The sequence below is a fragment of the Saccopteryx leptura genome, chromosome 2 (assembly GCF_036850995.1).
Source record: "Saccopteryx leptura isolate mSacLep1 chromosome 2, mSacLep1_pri_phased_curated, whole genome shotgun sequence".
Classification (NCBI taxonomy): Eukaryota; Metazoa; Chordata; class Mammalia; order Chiroptera; family Emballonuridae; genus Saccopteryx; species Saccopteryx leptura.
The window spans coordinates 220,403,047-220,419,964 of NC_089504.1; the positions used below are offsets into that span (position 1 = coordinate 220,403,047).

A 16,918-nucleotide genomic window follows, 5' to 3' on the forward strand; every position below is an offset into this window, starting at 1 on the left:
GGGGACAGTGCAGAGGGGACAGAGCAGAGAGTGGACAGAGCAGAGAGGGGACAGTGCAGAGGGGACAGAGCAGAGAGTGGACAGAGCAGAGAGGGGACAGGGCAGAGGGGACAGAGCAGAGAGGGGACAGAGCAGAGGGGACAGAGCAGAGAGGGGACAGGGCAGAGGGGACAGAGCAGAGAGGGACAGGGGAGAGGGGACAGAGTAGAGAGGGGACAGAGCAGAGAGGGGACAGGGCAGAGGGGACAGAGTAGAGAGGGGACAGAGCAGAGAGGGGACAGGGCAGAGGGGACAGAGTAGAGAGGGGACAGAGCAGACAGGGGACAGAGTAGAGAGGGGACAGAGCAGAGGGGACAGGGCAGAGGGGACAGAGTAGAGAGGGGACAGTGCAGAGGGGACAGAGCAGAGGGGACAGGGCAGAGGGGACAGAGTAGAGAGGGGACAGAGCAGAGGGGACAGAGCAGAGAGGGGACAGAGTAGAGAGGGGACAGAGCAGAGGGGACAGGGGAGAGGGGACAGAGTAGAGAGGGGACAGTGCAGAGGGGACAGAGCAGAGGGGACAGGGCAGAGGGGACAGAGCAGAGAGGGGACAGGGCAGAGGGGACAGGGCAGAGGGGACAGAGCAGAGAGTGGACAGAGCAGAGAGGGGACAGAGCAGAGGGGACAGAGTAGAGAGGGGACAGTGCAGAGGGGACAGAGCAGAGGGGACAGGGCAGAGGGGACAGAGCAGAGGGGACAGAGCAGAGAGTGGACAGAGCAGAGAGGGGACAGAGCAGAGGGGACAGAGCAGAGGGGACAGAGTAGAGGGGACAGGGCAGAGGGGACAGAGTAGAGGGGACAGAGCAAAGAGGGGACAGGGCAGAGGGGACAGGGCAGAGGGGACAGAGCAAAGAGGGGACAGGGCAGAGGGGACAGGGCAGAGGGGACAGAGTAGAGAGGGGACAGGGCAGAGGGGACAGAGTAGAGAGGGGACAGAGCAGAGGGGACAGAGAAGAGGGGACAGAGCAGAGAGGGGACAGAGCAGAGGGGACAGAGAGTGGACAGGGCAGAGGGGACAGGGCAGAGAGGGGACAGAGCAGAGGGGACAGAGCAGAGAGGGGGCAGGGCAGAGGGGACAGGGCAGAGGGGACAGAGTAGAGAGGGGACAGAGCAGAGGGGACAGAGAAGAGGGGACAGGGCAGAGGGGACAGAGCAGAGAGGGGACAGAGCAGAGGGGACAGAGCAGAGGGGACAGGGCAGAGGGGACAGAGCAGAGAGGGGACAGAGCAGAGGGGACAGAGCAGAGAGGGGACAGGGCAGAGGGGATAGAGCAGAGAGGGGACAGGGCAGAGGGGACAGAGCATAGGGGACAGAGCAGAGGGGACAGAGCAGAGGGGACAGAGTAGAGAGGGGACAGAGCAGAGGGGACAGGGCAGAGGGGACAGGGCAGAGGGGACAGAGCAGAGGGGACAGAGCAGAGGGGACAGGGCAGAGGGGACAGGGCAGAGGGGACAGAGCAGAGGGGACAGAGTAGAGAGGGGACAGAGCAGAGGGGACAGAGCAGAGGGGACAGAGCAGAGGGGACAGGGCAGAGGGGACAGAGCAGAGAGGGGACAGAGCAGAGGGGACAGAGCAGAGGGGACAGAGTAGAGAGGGGACAGAGCAGAGGGGACAGAGCAGAGGGGACAGAGTAGAGAGGGGACAGAGCAGAGGGGACAGAGCAGAGAGGGGACAGGGAAGAGGGGACAGAGTAGAGAGGGGACAGAGCAGAGGGGACAGAGCAGAGAGGGGACAGGGAAGAGGGGACAGAGTAGAGAGGGGACAGAGCAGAGGGGACAGAGCAGAGAGGGGACAGGGAAGAGGGGACAGAGCAGAGGGGACAGAGCAGAGAGGGGACAGGGCAGAGGGGACAGAGCAGAGAGGGGACAGGGCAGAGGGGACAGGGCAGAGGGGACAGAGTAGAGAGGGGACAGGGCAGAGGGGACAGAGTAAAGAGGGGACAGAGCAGAGGGGACAGAGAAGAGGGGACAGAGCAGAGGGGACAGAGCAGAGGGGACAGAGCAGAGAGGGGACAGAGTATAGAGGGGACAGAGCAGAGGGGACAGAGCAGAGAGGGGACAGGGCAGAGGGGACAGAGTAAAGAGGGGACAGTGCAGAGGGGACAGAGCAGAGCGGACAGAGAAGAGGGGACAGGGCAGAGGGGACAGAGCAGAGGGGACAGAGCAGAGGGGACAGGGCAGAGGGGACAGAGCAGAGGGGACAGAGCAGAGGGGACAGAGCAGAGGGGGGACAGGGCAGAGGGGACAGAGCAGAGAGGGGACAGAGCAGAGGGGACAGAGAAGAGGGGACAGGGCAGAGGGGACAGAGTAGAGAGGGGACAGAGAAGAGGGGACAGAGCAGAGGGGACAGAGAAGAGGGGACAGGGCAGAGGGGACAGAGCAGAGGGGACAGAGCAGAGAGGGGACAGGGCAGAGGGGACAGAGCGGAGGGGACAGAGCAGAGAGGGGACAGAGCAGAGAGGGGACAGAGCAGAGGGGACAGAGCAGAGAGGGGACAGGGCAGAGGGGACAGGGCAGAGGGGACAGGGCAGAGAAGGGACAGAGCAGAGAGGGGACAGAACAGAGAGGGGACAGAGCAGAGAGGGGACAGGGCAGAGGGGACAGAGCAGAGGGGACAGAGCAGAGGGGGGACAGAGCAGAGGGGACAGGGCAGAGGGGACAGGGCAGAGGGGGACAGGGCAGAGGGAGGCACAGCAGAGAGGGCTCATTTCAGCAGCTCCCACAATGAGACAGAGACTGCACTGTCACAGGCCTGGCTTAGGTAGATATAGGACCCTGTTAGTTTGCAGGTGCCTAAAGACCTTCTTGTGAAAGTAAATGAATTTATGGCAAACATTTTATTCCTGGGCCTCATTTCTGATTTTATTTGTGATATAAACAAGTTAGCAAACATGTAAATAAATTTATTGATGGTGAAGGCAAGGCCACATCCATCTCAGATTAAGCAGCCTTTCTAAAGCAGGGGCAGTAGTTCCTTAATCCTGGCTTCTCTGCAAATTTCTATCAAGTGCTGACATCATAATGCCACTTATTATCTTTCTTTAAGAAGTATTCAATAGTATAAGCCCTGGCCAGCTAGCTCAGCAGAAGAGCATCCGCCCAGCTTGTGGAAGTCCCGGGTTTGATTCCTGGCCAGGGCACACAGGAGAAGTGCCCATCTGCTTCTCCACCCCTCCTCCTCTCCTTTCTCTCCCCCCCACCCCTGCAGTCAAGGCTCCATTGGAGCAAAGTTGGCCCGGGCACTGAGGATGGCTCTGTGGCCTTCGCCTTAGGCCTTAGAATGGCTCCGGTTGCAATGGAGCAACACCATGGATGGGCAGAACATCGCCCCCTTGTGGGCACGCTAGGTGGATCCCAGTAGGGCGCATGCGGGAGTCTGTCTCTCTGCCTCCCTGCTTCTTACTTAAGAAAAATACAAAAAAAAAAAAAAGAGGTAGTATGTATATTTTTTAAAAAACTAATTTATAAAATAATTACAGATCAAGACAAAAATAAATGCTGATGTCAAACATCTTACAAATGAGATCAATACATTTAAAAAAACATTAAAAGTCTAACTAGTAATCAAAATGTAAGTTAAGTTCAATAGCCCCAGATAACTTCTTAGTGTGGCCTGGGATGATGGCTGAGGACTGGAACCAGACACTATTCCAGAGCTGGGTAGGGACTGAGGAGCAGGAAAGCCTCTGGGCAGCATGGCAATGTGCCTTTGTGCACCCTCAAAGTATGTGGCATTGGTGCTGGAGCGAGCCTCGTGGTGACCTGTGGAGATCTGATGACTATGATAGCTCTGCTCCCATGTGCCCAGTTACCTGAGTAAAGACCTTCACATGCATTTCATGGTTCACAGATTGTATGGGGTGGGCAAAAGTAGGTTTACAGTTGTTCTTGTGGAAAATAAGAATAACCAAAGAATGAATGCTCTGTTTCACATACTCACAACTATAAGTCTACTTTTGCCCACTCCTGTATATAGAAATATGTTAATTGAAATGGGAAATTTACAAGTTCCTTTAAACCAGGGGTCTCAAACTTGCGGCCCACGGGCCGCATGCGGCCCGCCGAACAATTTTGTGCAGCCCGCAGACTAATCCACGAAGTTCAAAATATTTTGGATAAAATTAAGTAAGCCTAGGGGCCTACTTGTATTTTTCATTTCTCTAGCATCCTAGCTAGATATTAGCTTAGTTAACAGCAGTTGTGATGCGAACTACAGTTTCTGGTCATTTTGTGACACTGAGTAAACTGTATGTACGATTGTGCTTGTTTACTGATTTTTTTTTTGTTTTCAACTGCAGTGAGAAAAGTGTTGCCTAACAGTTGCCTTTTGTAGACCTAGTGCGGCCCGCCGAACGGCTGTGATCTTGCTCTGCGGCCCACATGCTGAGTTGAGTTTGAGACCCCTGCTTTAAACTAATTTATATGTGTCAAAATAACTCTTCTGCTGTTAGGGTTTTTTTGTAGTTTTTATTTTTTTTAAGCCACAAATAACAAATTGACATATTTAGAAACCGATATTGGTGTTAATACTCCTGAGGTTTTGGAGGCATATGGAATTGGGTAAGAGCAGAGTTGGCAAAATTTGAGAATATGTGTGATGCTTATGAAATTGTGTTCATTGAAATCATTACTCCATGGGAGCCTCTAGAACTGAACTGACACGTGCTTCACAATGAAGGAAATTGCAACTGGGTGTTGAGAAGTGGGGGATTTAGTGTGTGATAATTTCCTTGGTTTAGATTAGTTCAAATCAGCCAAGACGCCAGAGAATATTAACCACCTAGAGAGGGTGTTGAAACAATAGTTATTTAAATTATAATTGGATTATTTCTTAATGTGGTGCTGGAGGATGGGCCACACACACACACATGTACACACGCACACGGTCTTACTCCATGGTGTGAAACAGTACTGCTTGTGGAATCTGCTTTGAATAGAGAAACAATCCTTAGGCAGTGTGACATGGGTGACCTCGGGGACGAAGGGTACCTTACACTCCATATGTTCTCAGGCAAAACTTCCAATTGACATCGATGGAAAAATTCAACTGCACGATGGAGTTTTCCATTGTGGGGACTGGTCCAGATGTTTGATCCTTATCTGCAGTCTCCGGCATATCCCTGGCAAAGGTCCTGGGGACATCCTCCTTGCAGGAATCTTGTGAATAATCCAAGCATTATACATTTTAAGATTCATGTGTCATTTTAGGAACAATATACCACACTTTTTGTCTTATTGTTTTGCCTTAAAAAGTATGGGTTTCATGGGTCGGTCCCAGGCTCTGCAATTTCGTGTGTGTGGAATCTGAGTTGACTAACAGACTTCCTGAACACTAAGATACCCAGTGACTGGACAAAGTCCTGTCACCCTGGTTCCCTAGTGCCTGGTGCCCTAGTGCTGGCGTGGAGAAAGGCCCTTCATCAGTAGAGTCTGTATGATTTAATGCTGAGTAGATGACTGTCACAAAATATATGTCTTCTGAGTCTCCTTATGGCAATTAATAAAAAAGAGCTACTCTTGTCTTATTGTAGACAGTTAAAAGGAATGTGCATTCTGGTGTACACACAGCAGTTGACAACCATCAGAGTCATGTACTACATGTGATACAGGTATTAACAAAACACATAGATTATTACCTGTTGCTTATAGGATGTTTACATTAGATTGTAATGTATGTTTACCTTAAATGTTCTGAAAATATAGATGAACCATAGGAGACAGGGTAGGGAAGGAAAGGAAAAAAAGATTCTTTACTGTTAGTATTGCAGTATATAGACTACAACATGTTTAAAAAATTATTTTTAACAAATGGGTCTGTGACATAATTCCCCTTTCTAACCTGATTTTTAACTTACGAGGCATCATACCATAACAGTTTTTCATATCACTAAATACTTGTCTACTGCATCATTTTCCTACAATGTTTCCAGTGGTGATGAGCATTCCATTGTGTGGGTGTTTTGTGCAGAGATTGATCAATCCTGCAGGAATCCCCTGTTGTGTCCCAGTTAAGATCATGGTCCGTTACCTCTCTGCTATGCGCATACATTACTTACAGAACTATCTCATCCTTATCCAGTGTTCTCGTCTCCTGACCTTCTGCAGTGGATTCCGTGTGGAGGCGTTAGTGAGAAAATTGGAATAAGAATGTGTTGAGTCCTTAGAAAGTGGGAAGATAAGGTTTTAGGGGACAGATCAGTGACAGCCCGCCTTTCTATAGGGACAGTGAATGGATGGGTCTATTTTACATTATTTCCTTCTTTTCTTTTGGAGGAAGACTTGAATAGGCTTACAAAGGGCTTTGGTAAATTTATAGTGATGAGTCCATGGTGGGTCAGTACAGAATGGAGACATGCAGTTATCTACAGGGACAGTGGGAGGGCCACACTGTCCTGCGTGTGTTGGCTACATCCCAGGGAGGCTGGAAAGGGACCCTGTCCTGACAGATTCACACCAGGATGGCCAGCAGGTGGACGACCTCTGTGATTGCCCCCGATGTGGGTCTGTCTGATGACCTGAAGGGTGGCTTCCAGGAGGGGAGGTGTCTAGTTGGAAGGGAGCCCAGCCCTTTGGCTGCTGAGTGAGCCGGCACTGGAACCATTCAATAGCAGAGGCCTGGGAGGGGGGGGAGGGGAGGATGCCGTGCTGCCTGTGTCTTCAAGTGATGTTCTCTTAGAATAATGTTTTGGAAATGGTTTCTGCTTCTGTGCTGCTCCATTCTAATCAATAGATATGCCCTCTGTTCTCAGTAGCCAATGAAGTGTTTTTTTTTGTTTTTTTTTTTTTTAAGAACTGCATTAAATATTTGGAGAATATTGGGCTTGGGTGCTGTTGTGCCATTGTGGGCACCAGGAATCATTCTCTGAGGATGACAGGAATCAATCAAACACTGTGTCATTAGAAATGAAGGTTTGCTTTTTTACAATTTGTTATCTCAAAACCAGCTTTTCATTAGATCACACACACACACACATATATGTATATGCATTTTAAAAATCAGACATAATTATATTTATGGATAGACTCTCCAGGAAGTAGATCAAATAATGAAATGTAGTTTTGGTTTTTTCTTTTATTGTTATTAAAGGATAATAATACATCTATATATGTGTATATGTATGCTTTGTACATAAAGAAGAGAGAGAGAAAGCAGAGTAAATGAGGTACATACCAACAGTTGGGAGTAACTGAGTGAAGGCTATTAGGGGTTCTTTGTATTATCTTGTAGCTTTTCTTTAAGTTTAGAACTATTTCCAAATGGAGAATTTAAAAATTGCCAGTGTTCGCTGACTTGAAATAGGCAAGGACTAACGAGTTAAGAGCAGACCCTCGAAGAGGAATCGGCTCTCTGGTCAGAAAGCTGATGCTTCTTGCAGCTACAGAGACCAAGGGATTAGAAAGTAGGGACCAGCAATGCTAGGATCACGCAGAATTTCTTCCATGGCAACTTTATTAGCAAAGGGGTCATACCCTGTTGAAGGCTGGTTTTTGGGAAATCCATTAGAGACCCCTGCTTCTTCAGGTAACACAGGTAACCTTTTAAATTGATACTTCTTGGGAAAGAAAAACAAAACAAAACAAAACAAAAAACAACCCACAAGGAATCTTGGGGGAGAGCTGAGAGTCTTTTTCTCAGCACCTCTGAATCCCTCTGGAAGCTACCCAGATAAAACAACTCAGTACTTTGAAAGTTTAGGGGAAACAAAATTTTAATCAGTGCACTGCCATCTCATTCATTGTTTGGAGATGAAAAGAGCGGAAATCAACACACTTTCAAACTGTGGATGCGGAGACTTCGTTAGATTCTGACTTCTAAGCAGAATGAGATTTCTTTCTCTCTCTCTCTCTCTCTCTCTCTCTCTCTCTCTATCTCTCTCTCTCTTTCTCTCCTTCCTCTTCCTTCTCCTCTTATCTCTCCTTCCTCCCCTTCCTCCTCTTCCTCCTCTTCATCTTTCCCCTCCTCCTTCTGTGCTTAACTTACATAGGTAAATCATGGGACATAACAGACTGGCACACTTGGGCCGGTTTATGAACTCCAACACAAGCAAGCCGTGCACTCGGTCGGAGTGAAACCAACTCATGGGACATGCACTCTGAGACCAAGAGCGGCCAGATGACTCAGGACATCATCCATTGTGTTCTGCGGGTCCCCTGTTGAGACCACACCTCTTTACTGGCCCAACTTTAATGTAGCTGGATTCAAAGCGGTATGTTGATTCTTCCAGAGAACAAGTAATTTCCTGAAAATGAGTAATTAAGGCCTGAAAGCCTCAAAGGAATGTTCAGGCCTCCATGAGCTGAACTTCCTTCGTGTGAAAAACAGATGTGTGGCCCTGAACTTCTAGCTCTCAGGTTCTGAGACACTTGGTGAGGCCTTCCCAGGCCATCTCTGCGTGTCCGCGAGCTCTGTCCGCCTGCCGACTGACGTCTGCCCGTGCAGGACCAGCTTGCTGATGTTGCAAAGTACTTGTAGTCATTTTAGTTATTTGGATTTTAAATAAATATTTGAGAGCCAGGATTTGACAGATTTGTTTTTCCTCTTTATTTTTTCTTGGTTTACTTTAATCCTAGAGCCTTTGTGTTTTCAAAGGGGTTTACTGTGGTGCAAATAAACATGATGTGTTTGGAGGGGAAAACTGAAACCGTCCTGGAACACTCATGCGAGGGGTGGACTAAACGGAGGTTGTTAAGAACCAGCAGGTCAATGGCTGTGACTAGACATCGTCACGGAATAGGCTCTACCTGTGAAGTTTCCTTTCAGGAGAACAGAGCCGGGTGGGGGAGGTGTGCTCCGGCCCTGAGTCCCCGTGGGCCGGCCAGCCTCGGGGCCAGCGTCGGGCCGGCACCTGGCAGCAGGCCGCCCGTGCGAAGCCACTCGGAGTCCCGCCACATCTGCATCCTGCCTCCGCGCAGCGTGTCACACCTGCTGCGGCAGTCCTAGTCAAAGGCGTTGGATGCCCCCCCCCTTTTTTTTTGTAATTTAAAAAAAAAAATCTCCTGGCTGCCTATCATCAAGAAAAACAACATTGTTTTCAGGGTCTCTTATCTCTCCACTCCCAAATATCCTGTTTCTTCGGGCTGGGCAGCCAGGACCAATAGAAACCTCTTCCTGCCATTGGCTGACTTCATTTCCCAGACTTAGCACAATCTCATCCGCTCTAAACAACCTCATCAAAACTACTTTCTGGTCAGAGAGAAGCAATAATTATTATTAACATTTATTACCGATCAATAAACTTGATTGCATTATGGCCAGCACTATTAAGGTAAGGAGAGGGTTCCTTTTCGTTTGACAAAATCTTGTGCTTGGTGCTCTTTTCTTTGGTTTCCTTTATCAAGGCAGATAAGTTAGGATTGGGCAACACCCCCACTGCCACAATAGAGGACAACAAGATTTCCTTTCCACTGCCTAGTAAATTTCCTTTTTCCTACTCCAACCATCCGCAAGGCTTAAAAACTTCAAACTCAGAAAAAAATTGGGGTTTCTAAATTCACTGTTGAGGGCTGTGGATGACTTTTGCGAAGGCTTTTCAGAGCGCGTTTGAATTTTCGTACTCTTAACTATCCCTAACGGTCTGGATGTGTCTCTGCCAGGCGGCAATGGACGTGGAGAGGTTGGAGGGCAGGGTCGAAGACAAGGATGGGCTTGTAAGTGTGGATCTTGTGGATGCTCTGGGATGACTCCTTAGCGTCAGGGATGCCCACCAGTCCCAGTGGAAGTGAAGAGATACCTGGCAAGTGGCTGTTGGTCATGGGACATGCAAATGTTGGCTTGGTTTTTGGATCCCTTATGCTGAGAACGGAGCGTTCTCATAACTCAGATGGTGGTAATTTGGTCTTTTTGGTTATATATTTGTCTTAATAAAACAGCTACTTTCCTGTGCGCTGTGAGTAAACTTTCTTCTTTGTGTTGTTTGGTTTGTGGGAGTTGGAGAGGAATGGCCTGTTGTTGGTCCTGTGTGCTCAGGGGGAAGTGAGGTCTGATGTGTTTTTCTTGCAAATCTGTCTAGTTAGTATATAGCATATAGTTAACATGGATGTAAATCTTTAGAGGTGGAAACCTAAATGTGGCCTCATTCCTGGAAGTGAAACCGATGTAATTGTTAGTGCAAATCAGCAGCTTAGAGTCTATGAAGTGCTGGTCGGTTAAATATTTTCAAGGCCACCATGCCTTGGTGACATTTCTAGAAATGGGGAAAGCTAGTGACAAATACTATAATGAGGAAAAAGTTAGTTTTAGTAGCTGCTTGCCTTTCATGGGGTGGCACAGAGGTGGGAAGTATTTGGTTATGTTTTCATCAATGGCGTTAGGAAAATGGAAGTCTGCCCAGAATTGGGCCGAGGCATTTTCAAAAATATTCCTCGGTTTGATATTTTTTTTGTCACTTGAAATTTTTGTGTGAGAGGATTTGACTAACACCCACCATATGTAAACTATGTTTCAGAAGCTCTGTTCAGTTTCTGTTTCTCGAGGTACGTTTTATTTTTCAAGGTATGTTCAGTAATACGTAAAGAAGAAAAATTCACATATCAAAAAGACTTGCACCTTTACAGAGATTTTTCTTTCTGTGGCTTCAAGGATTGGAGTCTGCTGAAAGGAATGCCCACTAAAAGGAATTGGGGAATTGGGTTTTGATGTGCTCCCATGCAGCTAAATGAGCAGAAGTCATTGGACTTTCTAACCCCAAATGCTACCCTTTTTATTCTTATTGTTACCCTTAATCAAGTCCATATTGCATAGCAATTAAATCAGATATTCTTTGTCAATCTTGAATAGCTTGAGTGCAGTCTTATGTATTTTTCAAAAAAGCAGTGTGTAATAGGAGGGCCTTAAAGTAACAAACCGACCTTAAGAATGTGGGGTACATTTTTTTATTGCAAAACACACATGTGTTACATTTCTGAAGATCTGAAGATACTCTTGAAGGATGCATGTTTTTTGACTTTTAAGAATAAATTTTGGAGAATAGTTTACACTTGTCTAAGGATGCATGGCTTGCTTTCACATTTTATTACACTGCCTCATCTGTGTATTACCTGCGTCTCAAGTGAACTTTTGAAATGACGTCAAGTGTATTCTTTCCAATCCTGTTAAAAAACCAAATAGCCCCTCTTTATAGGTAACTTCCTTTAAGACGTTTCTGTTAGCCTTCTTGGGTAAAGTCATGAAATGATTTTACCGACCTGTGTACAGAAACAACCGTGGACTACAGTTTTAATTGTGTGAGTACAAAGCTTAAACTAGCACAGGGAAAGTTAAGGTTGCCCATTAGAATTAGGGAACAGTCTTTCCTGTAGGCAATTTCCAGCCTCAGACGCACTGTGGTTATTTTTTCCGTAAATAAACCAATTAATTAGTCGACTAAGTATCAAATACACTGAATTTGTTCAAGTCGGTATTCCACATGTGAGTGGAGATTTTTTTTTTTTTGCATTAATATAAAATCCTATGAGGTACTAGGAAACACTAAATATCTTTTTATCCCATTTTTGTGATACCATTATTTTCCCTGGGTAGTTTGGAATTGGAAGAAAATGTTTCCACTGGAAGTGAAGGCATCGTAGGAGCTTACGTGAGAGGGCCTGTTTATCTCTAAGTGTCTGTGGATTTTTAAGACCAGATTGTGAGTTCTAATAAAACATGTAAGCATCCAGGGTGAAGTCCTCTATGCAATTCAAAGGTCAGTTTTGGTTCCATGCCGCTGGACAATGCTAAGGGGTGCTTAACACCCCTGCCCTGCTTTCCCACAAAACAGTGCCCTGTTTTCCTGTAGACTCCAGGGGCCTGTTGTTAGCCCTGGAACTTGATTGTGTTTCTGTTAGGATTTTGAATCCAACTCCCCAAGACTTCCCTGATCCCTTTGTTAAGCAGCAGGCCACTTGGGAAGTCTTAATGAAGTCGACAATCCCATTTGAGAACAATGGTTTTAAATGCAGAAGGTGCATCGCAATAGCAATGCGCAGAATGACAAGAGAAGCTAACTCGACTGAAAGTGCTCTCCGGGACTCCTCGGGTGGTCCAGCAACCCTGGGTAACAGTCCCTAAGTCTACAGTTTAGTGGGTCTTGAGTCTTTTAAAAAAATGAGAGTGTGGGGATTTTCCTTTATCCCAGAGATCTGATGTTGAAGAAGTTGGAGAGAGCAAGCGGAACTGGTTGGCATTTTAGGTTCTGACAGGATATGGAAAGTTACTAACAAGGCTTGATGAGGAAGCAGCTATTACTGTTACAATTAGTTGTTTCAACAAGTTACTTTCTTAGACTAACAGAGGTTGGAGGAGTTTTGATGGTAATTGAAACATGAAGTGTTGATTTAAAAACCTACAGCCCTTTTGGTAGATTTCATGCCTTACACCTAGTAGGCACTCCCTGGATATTTGCTATGATGTGTGAACACAGACACCTATTTAAAAACTGAAAAAAAGGAAGGTCTCTCTGAAGAAAGTTCATCTCCTCATAGGATTTTGATGGACTGTGATGAATGAATTTATTAGCTCTAGGTATGATGATTTTCATCAACCTATTGGCTCATGTGGAATAGTTGTTTTATCCCTTGTTACTTGAAGTTGTGCGTGTGTTATGTGACAATGGAGGGGGTATAAGGTGTAAAATGCTGCTGTTTTCCTCTGCAAATATGATATCCCCAGAGGAAGCCCTGGTATTGTGTCCTTGCCTCAAAGTGCAATTTCAGGCCATTATTTAAAAAACGGCTGGCTGCCTGCATTCCTGGGACACGGGTTTCTGAGGCAGCAGCGCGCCTCGCAGCCCTCTGAGCCTGTGTGTACACCGGGGCCTGCCCAGCTCTCCGCCTCCAGGCCTGGAGAGCAGAATGGGGAACCATGGAATTTGTGGGTATTCTTTCCCACTAAATACACTTACATAGGACTTCCAGGCTCTCAGAGGATGCTCTGAAAATCTGAACCATTTCTTAATTATATATATATATATATATATATATATATTAAAGCGATTATTTCTTTTTTTTTTTACTTGCAAAACAGACCTTTATTTTTTAAAAAGAAAACAACCCCCACAAACACACCCATACATATGCTTGTTAACGTCCTTTTGAAAAAGCACACATACAAATTTAAAAAGGGAAACAGGCATTACCGATGCCTTCAGGAAAAGACTGCTCCTGTGTTTAGAACTTCAGAGTAAGTTCCCTCTGTGGAGTGCCGACCAACAACAGAAAATTCCACCCTGGCATGCCAGTAACATGGCAGGTGCACTGACTGGACAGCTGACGTGGGACACACAGCTCTGAGCCATGGGAAAGGCAGGATGGGAGAGCTTCTGGGAGGTATAAATCCTCAGAGAAGAATGATGGTGGCAGTCTCCGGGTCTTTCCAGTGCTGCTGGCAGTCTGCTGCTGCAGGATCTTTCCTCGAGGGCGAGGGGATACCTCAAATGCTACAGGGGACCCATCCCCTCCCTTTGTTAAGACAGGATGGAGGACAGCTGTTCTTTGCCTCTGAGATTTCTTATCTTACATGGCCACAGACACACCTGCATTTGAATCTGTACAAGTCACATGACCCTGAGTGGGGGACCTAACTTCTCAGTTTCCTCATCAGTAAAATGGGATTTTAGTGGCTAGCCTGTCTTGTGCTGGTGCTAGTGAAGGTTGGGAGAGCCTCTAGTAGCTGCTCAGTAAACGGCAGCTGCCATCAGTCCGTGCCTAGCGGACGTCGCTGTCCTTCCAGCCCGGCTCTGAGCTCTCTGTTTTCCATCACCCTGCTTCAGTTGTGAAGTCCAGAGTCTCACAGATTCTGTTCTTGTGCTTTAGAAAAGGCAGAATAACAGAGTCACTTCTACACAACAGGACCACAGCCTCCACCGGCAGCGCAGGCACACCAGGCCCGGGAGGTGGCAGCCTGGGGTGGTCAGGAGGGGGGGGGGGAGCCGGGAGAGTCCTTGAATGAGAGTGTAACAGGCCAGGTAGCACAGCTGTGGGCGGCCCTGGGCTCTCGTGCGGGAGGAGGGCCGGGCCCTGCAGGGCCTCTCGCTGCTGATTGGGGCAGGAATGGGGCGCTGGGACCCTTCCACTCTTCTGCATGCTCAGTACTGTTGAAAATGGATTTTATTGTTTATAGTAATAAAACATTTTCATTGTAGAGGGAAAAAAAACCCACTACAAAGTCAAGACAAATTACTCCTAATCCCAACCAGCTAGAGAAAATTACTAACATTTGGTGGGTCTCCTTTTTTACTTCGTGTTTCTTTCTATCCACCTGACTCTCAATCTTGCTTTTCCTCGGTTAGCATTGTTTTTACAATCATTTGCCCATGACACTCAAAATATTTGATAAGCAGAATTTTTATGCTTAATTAAGTTCTGTCTAAAATAATATTGTAACTTATATAACCGCTATCCTGTTGTAGGAAATAAAATTGCTTTCAGTTTTTCACTAATTACCTTGCAGTCCACCCTCTAATTTTTTTTTTTAATTCACTTTATGAGTTCTGGTGCTTAGGAACGGGAAAGGAATTATTGGGCCAATGGGTATACCTATTTTTTTTAAGTCTCTGCCAAATTTAAATATTTGCCAATTAAAAAAATAAATTGGCTTATTTACTCTCTAGAACTTGTACCAGTTTCCACTTCTTCCAGCCACAGATGAGACTCGTTTCTCTGCATGCCTGACAGCTCTGAACGGTTCACTCTTTGAATCTTTGCCATTCTGAGAGGCAGAAATGGAATCTTATTTTTATTTGTATTTCCTTCATTATAGTATTTCATTACATTTTCTGACTGTGAACCTATTTCAGCGAGTGGCCACTGTGACCCCTGGATCTTTTTCTTATTCAGACTTTCACTCCTTGTTTGATCAAAATTATTTCCCACACATTTCCCCTATTGAACTTGGCCGAGGCACGTTTTATGAAGTTGAAGATCATTCCTCATTCTGTCTGCTCTTCCCTGCTTCGTTTTCTTTCCTGTCAGCACATTCTCCTGGCTTTGCCTGTGTGTGTCTATGTGTGAATATTCTACAAAAACTTTGTGTTTCCTCCGTAAGCCACAGGACCTTTTTTTTTTTAAGGAATAGCCTGTCCATCTTTTTTGGGCCCTCTACAGCAACTGGCAAACTGTAGGGGGGTTCAATAAAAATGTGTTGGAAAAATAAATTTTAATTAAGATCCTGTTGAGCCCTAAAGAGGAAAAGGATGAAATCCTCCCACAGAGGAAAGCTTATTCTTAAGTTCTAAGTACAGAGCAATATAATTCCTGTAGGTTTTTAAATGGAAGTCATATTTCTTTAGAGAAATTTCTCCTAGTTGAAGGAAAAAAATGAATTAAATAAATGACATTGGTGTTTCAAAGAGCATCGAGAAATATTTTTAAAAGGTAACTGTTGTATCTTGATTCATAACCCCAATGAACGCCACCCTCAGAACTGCCTGTTCCACACCGGGCTCTGCAGGGTGCACACACGACCTCTGTGACCTTCTCTGCAGCCTGGCTGCGGCCATGCTGGTGCCAATCAGTACAGGTAGAGGATTAAAGAGCCTGAGAAGGGTGCCCAGGTCAACAAATCTCTGTTTCCCCTCCATTTATCATCAGAGGATCTCTTTTTCCTGCCCTAGCCCCAAATATTAAATTATTGTGCAGGAAAGAAAAGGATACATTCTATGATATAGTGATACATTTAATTGAATAATGAAAATCATGACTAATTTATGTCACCTATGTTTGTGTGGGGAAATTACAAACCTACAGCAACAATTATTATACCCTTAGTGGCTAATTAAGCAAAAGTGCCAGAAAATTCAAGAGCACAGCGCTCTAGTGTCCGATGCTATATTTGTCCGGTGACCAGAATTCTTCCCGTGTTTGGCCATTTCCAAGGGGCAGTGGGCCTTAGATTCCAGATCAGCTGCTGAGTTAGGTTTCCTTGTCCCAAGTGTCTGCTTCCTTGCTCTCGTCTCCGCGTCAAGCATGACAACTCAGGTCAGAGTTTTCCATCACCACGGGTCTCACCAGGCCTTTTCGGGGGATCACGGAATTTACCCCCGGAAGAGCGGGGCCTGCTGTTGGGCACAGATAAGTACTGAGATGTTCAGAAAGGAGAGGCCGAGGCCAAGCAAAATCATTTATTTTTAAAGTCACATCACACAGTCCAATCATAACATTGACACCAGGGCTGCGACTTCAAAGGCGCTTGTTCAGGACGACGGCACGTCACATTCTGGAGAGTGCAGTGAGGAACGTTTAGAGCACATGCAGAAGGACCCATGTGCCTGAACTGAACACAGCCGCCTCTCAACCGCTCTGCCTTGCCAACTTAACATCTCTTTTTCTGCTGTTAGATTGCAGTATAGCAAATTGATTTTCTCCCCCGTTGAACTATTATTGACAGAGTCAGCACTAAAGAGAGAGACCCCTTTCTCCTCCGTTTCTTTTCCCTCAAGGCCATGGATTCCACTCATCAGCCAGTAGTGAGTTTATCATCCCATTCCCTTTGGATCCCCTTGGGTCTCACTGAGTTTCATCGTTTAAACTTAACCCTGTGCCTGCGATGCTCACCTTGGAGGAAGAGGAAACTGTTGGGACAACACTATTCAGAATTTGTCAACACAATTAGTGTCTCAATTTGAGGTAGGTTTCCCAAGATGTTGCTCCAAGTTAAAAAAGGAAAATGTATGTGGTTTTATATTGCGAAGTCCTCCCTGGATCTGGGCTGCCTGTTTGTGTTACCTGACGGGCCGGGAGCGCCGGCCTCACGGAGATTAAATGGAGTGAGCACAGACCACATTTATCTATTTATCTTATGCGCAGGGAGGTACTCCATGCTCAGTTTCCTCACAGCATCCTTAAAATAGCCCATATGGGGAAGGGGTTGGCCTTATCTTGCTCACAAGGAAAGGGAGGTGGAGATG

At 46.4% G+C, this 16,918-nt stretch overlaps 1 protein-coding gene across 4 annotated transcripts in view; it reads left to right on the top strand.

Moving 5' to 3' along the window:
- ERG (ETS transcription factor ERG) overlaps nt 1-16,918 on the top strand; it is a 263,037-nt gene that overhangs the window by 148,159 nt on the left and 97,960 nt on the right. For 2 of the 4 annotated variants that reach the window (XM_066370183.1, XM_066370187.1), the window contains exon 1: nt 9,534-9,686. The exons of 1 other annotated variant lie outside the window; for it this stretch is intronic. In XM_066370183.1, coding sequence (XP_066226280.1) covers nt 9,618-9,686 — 69 coding nt within the window. In that variant the 5' untranslated portion in view covers nt 9,534-9,617. Of the gene's footprint in view, nt 1-9,171; nt 9,305-9,533; nt 9,687-16,918 lie in introns of those variants that run through there. One more of the 4 variants, XM_066370186.1, reaches the window with a different exon arrangement.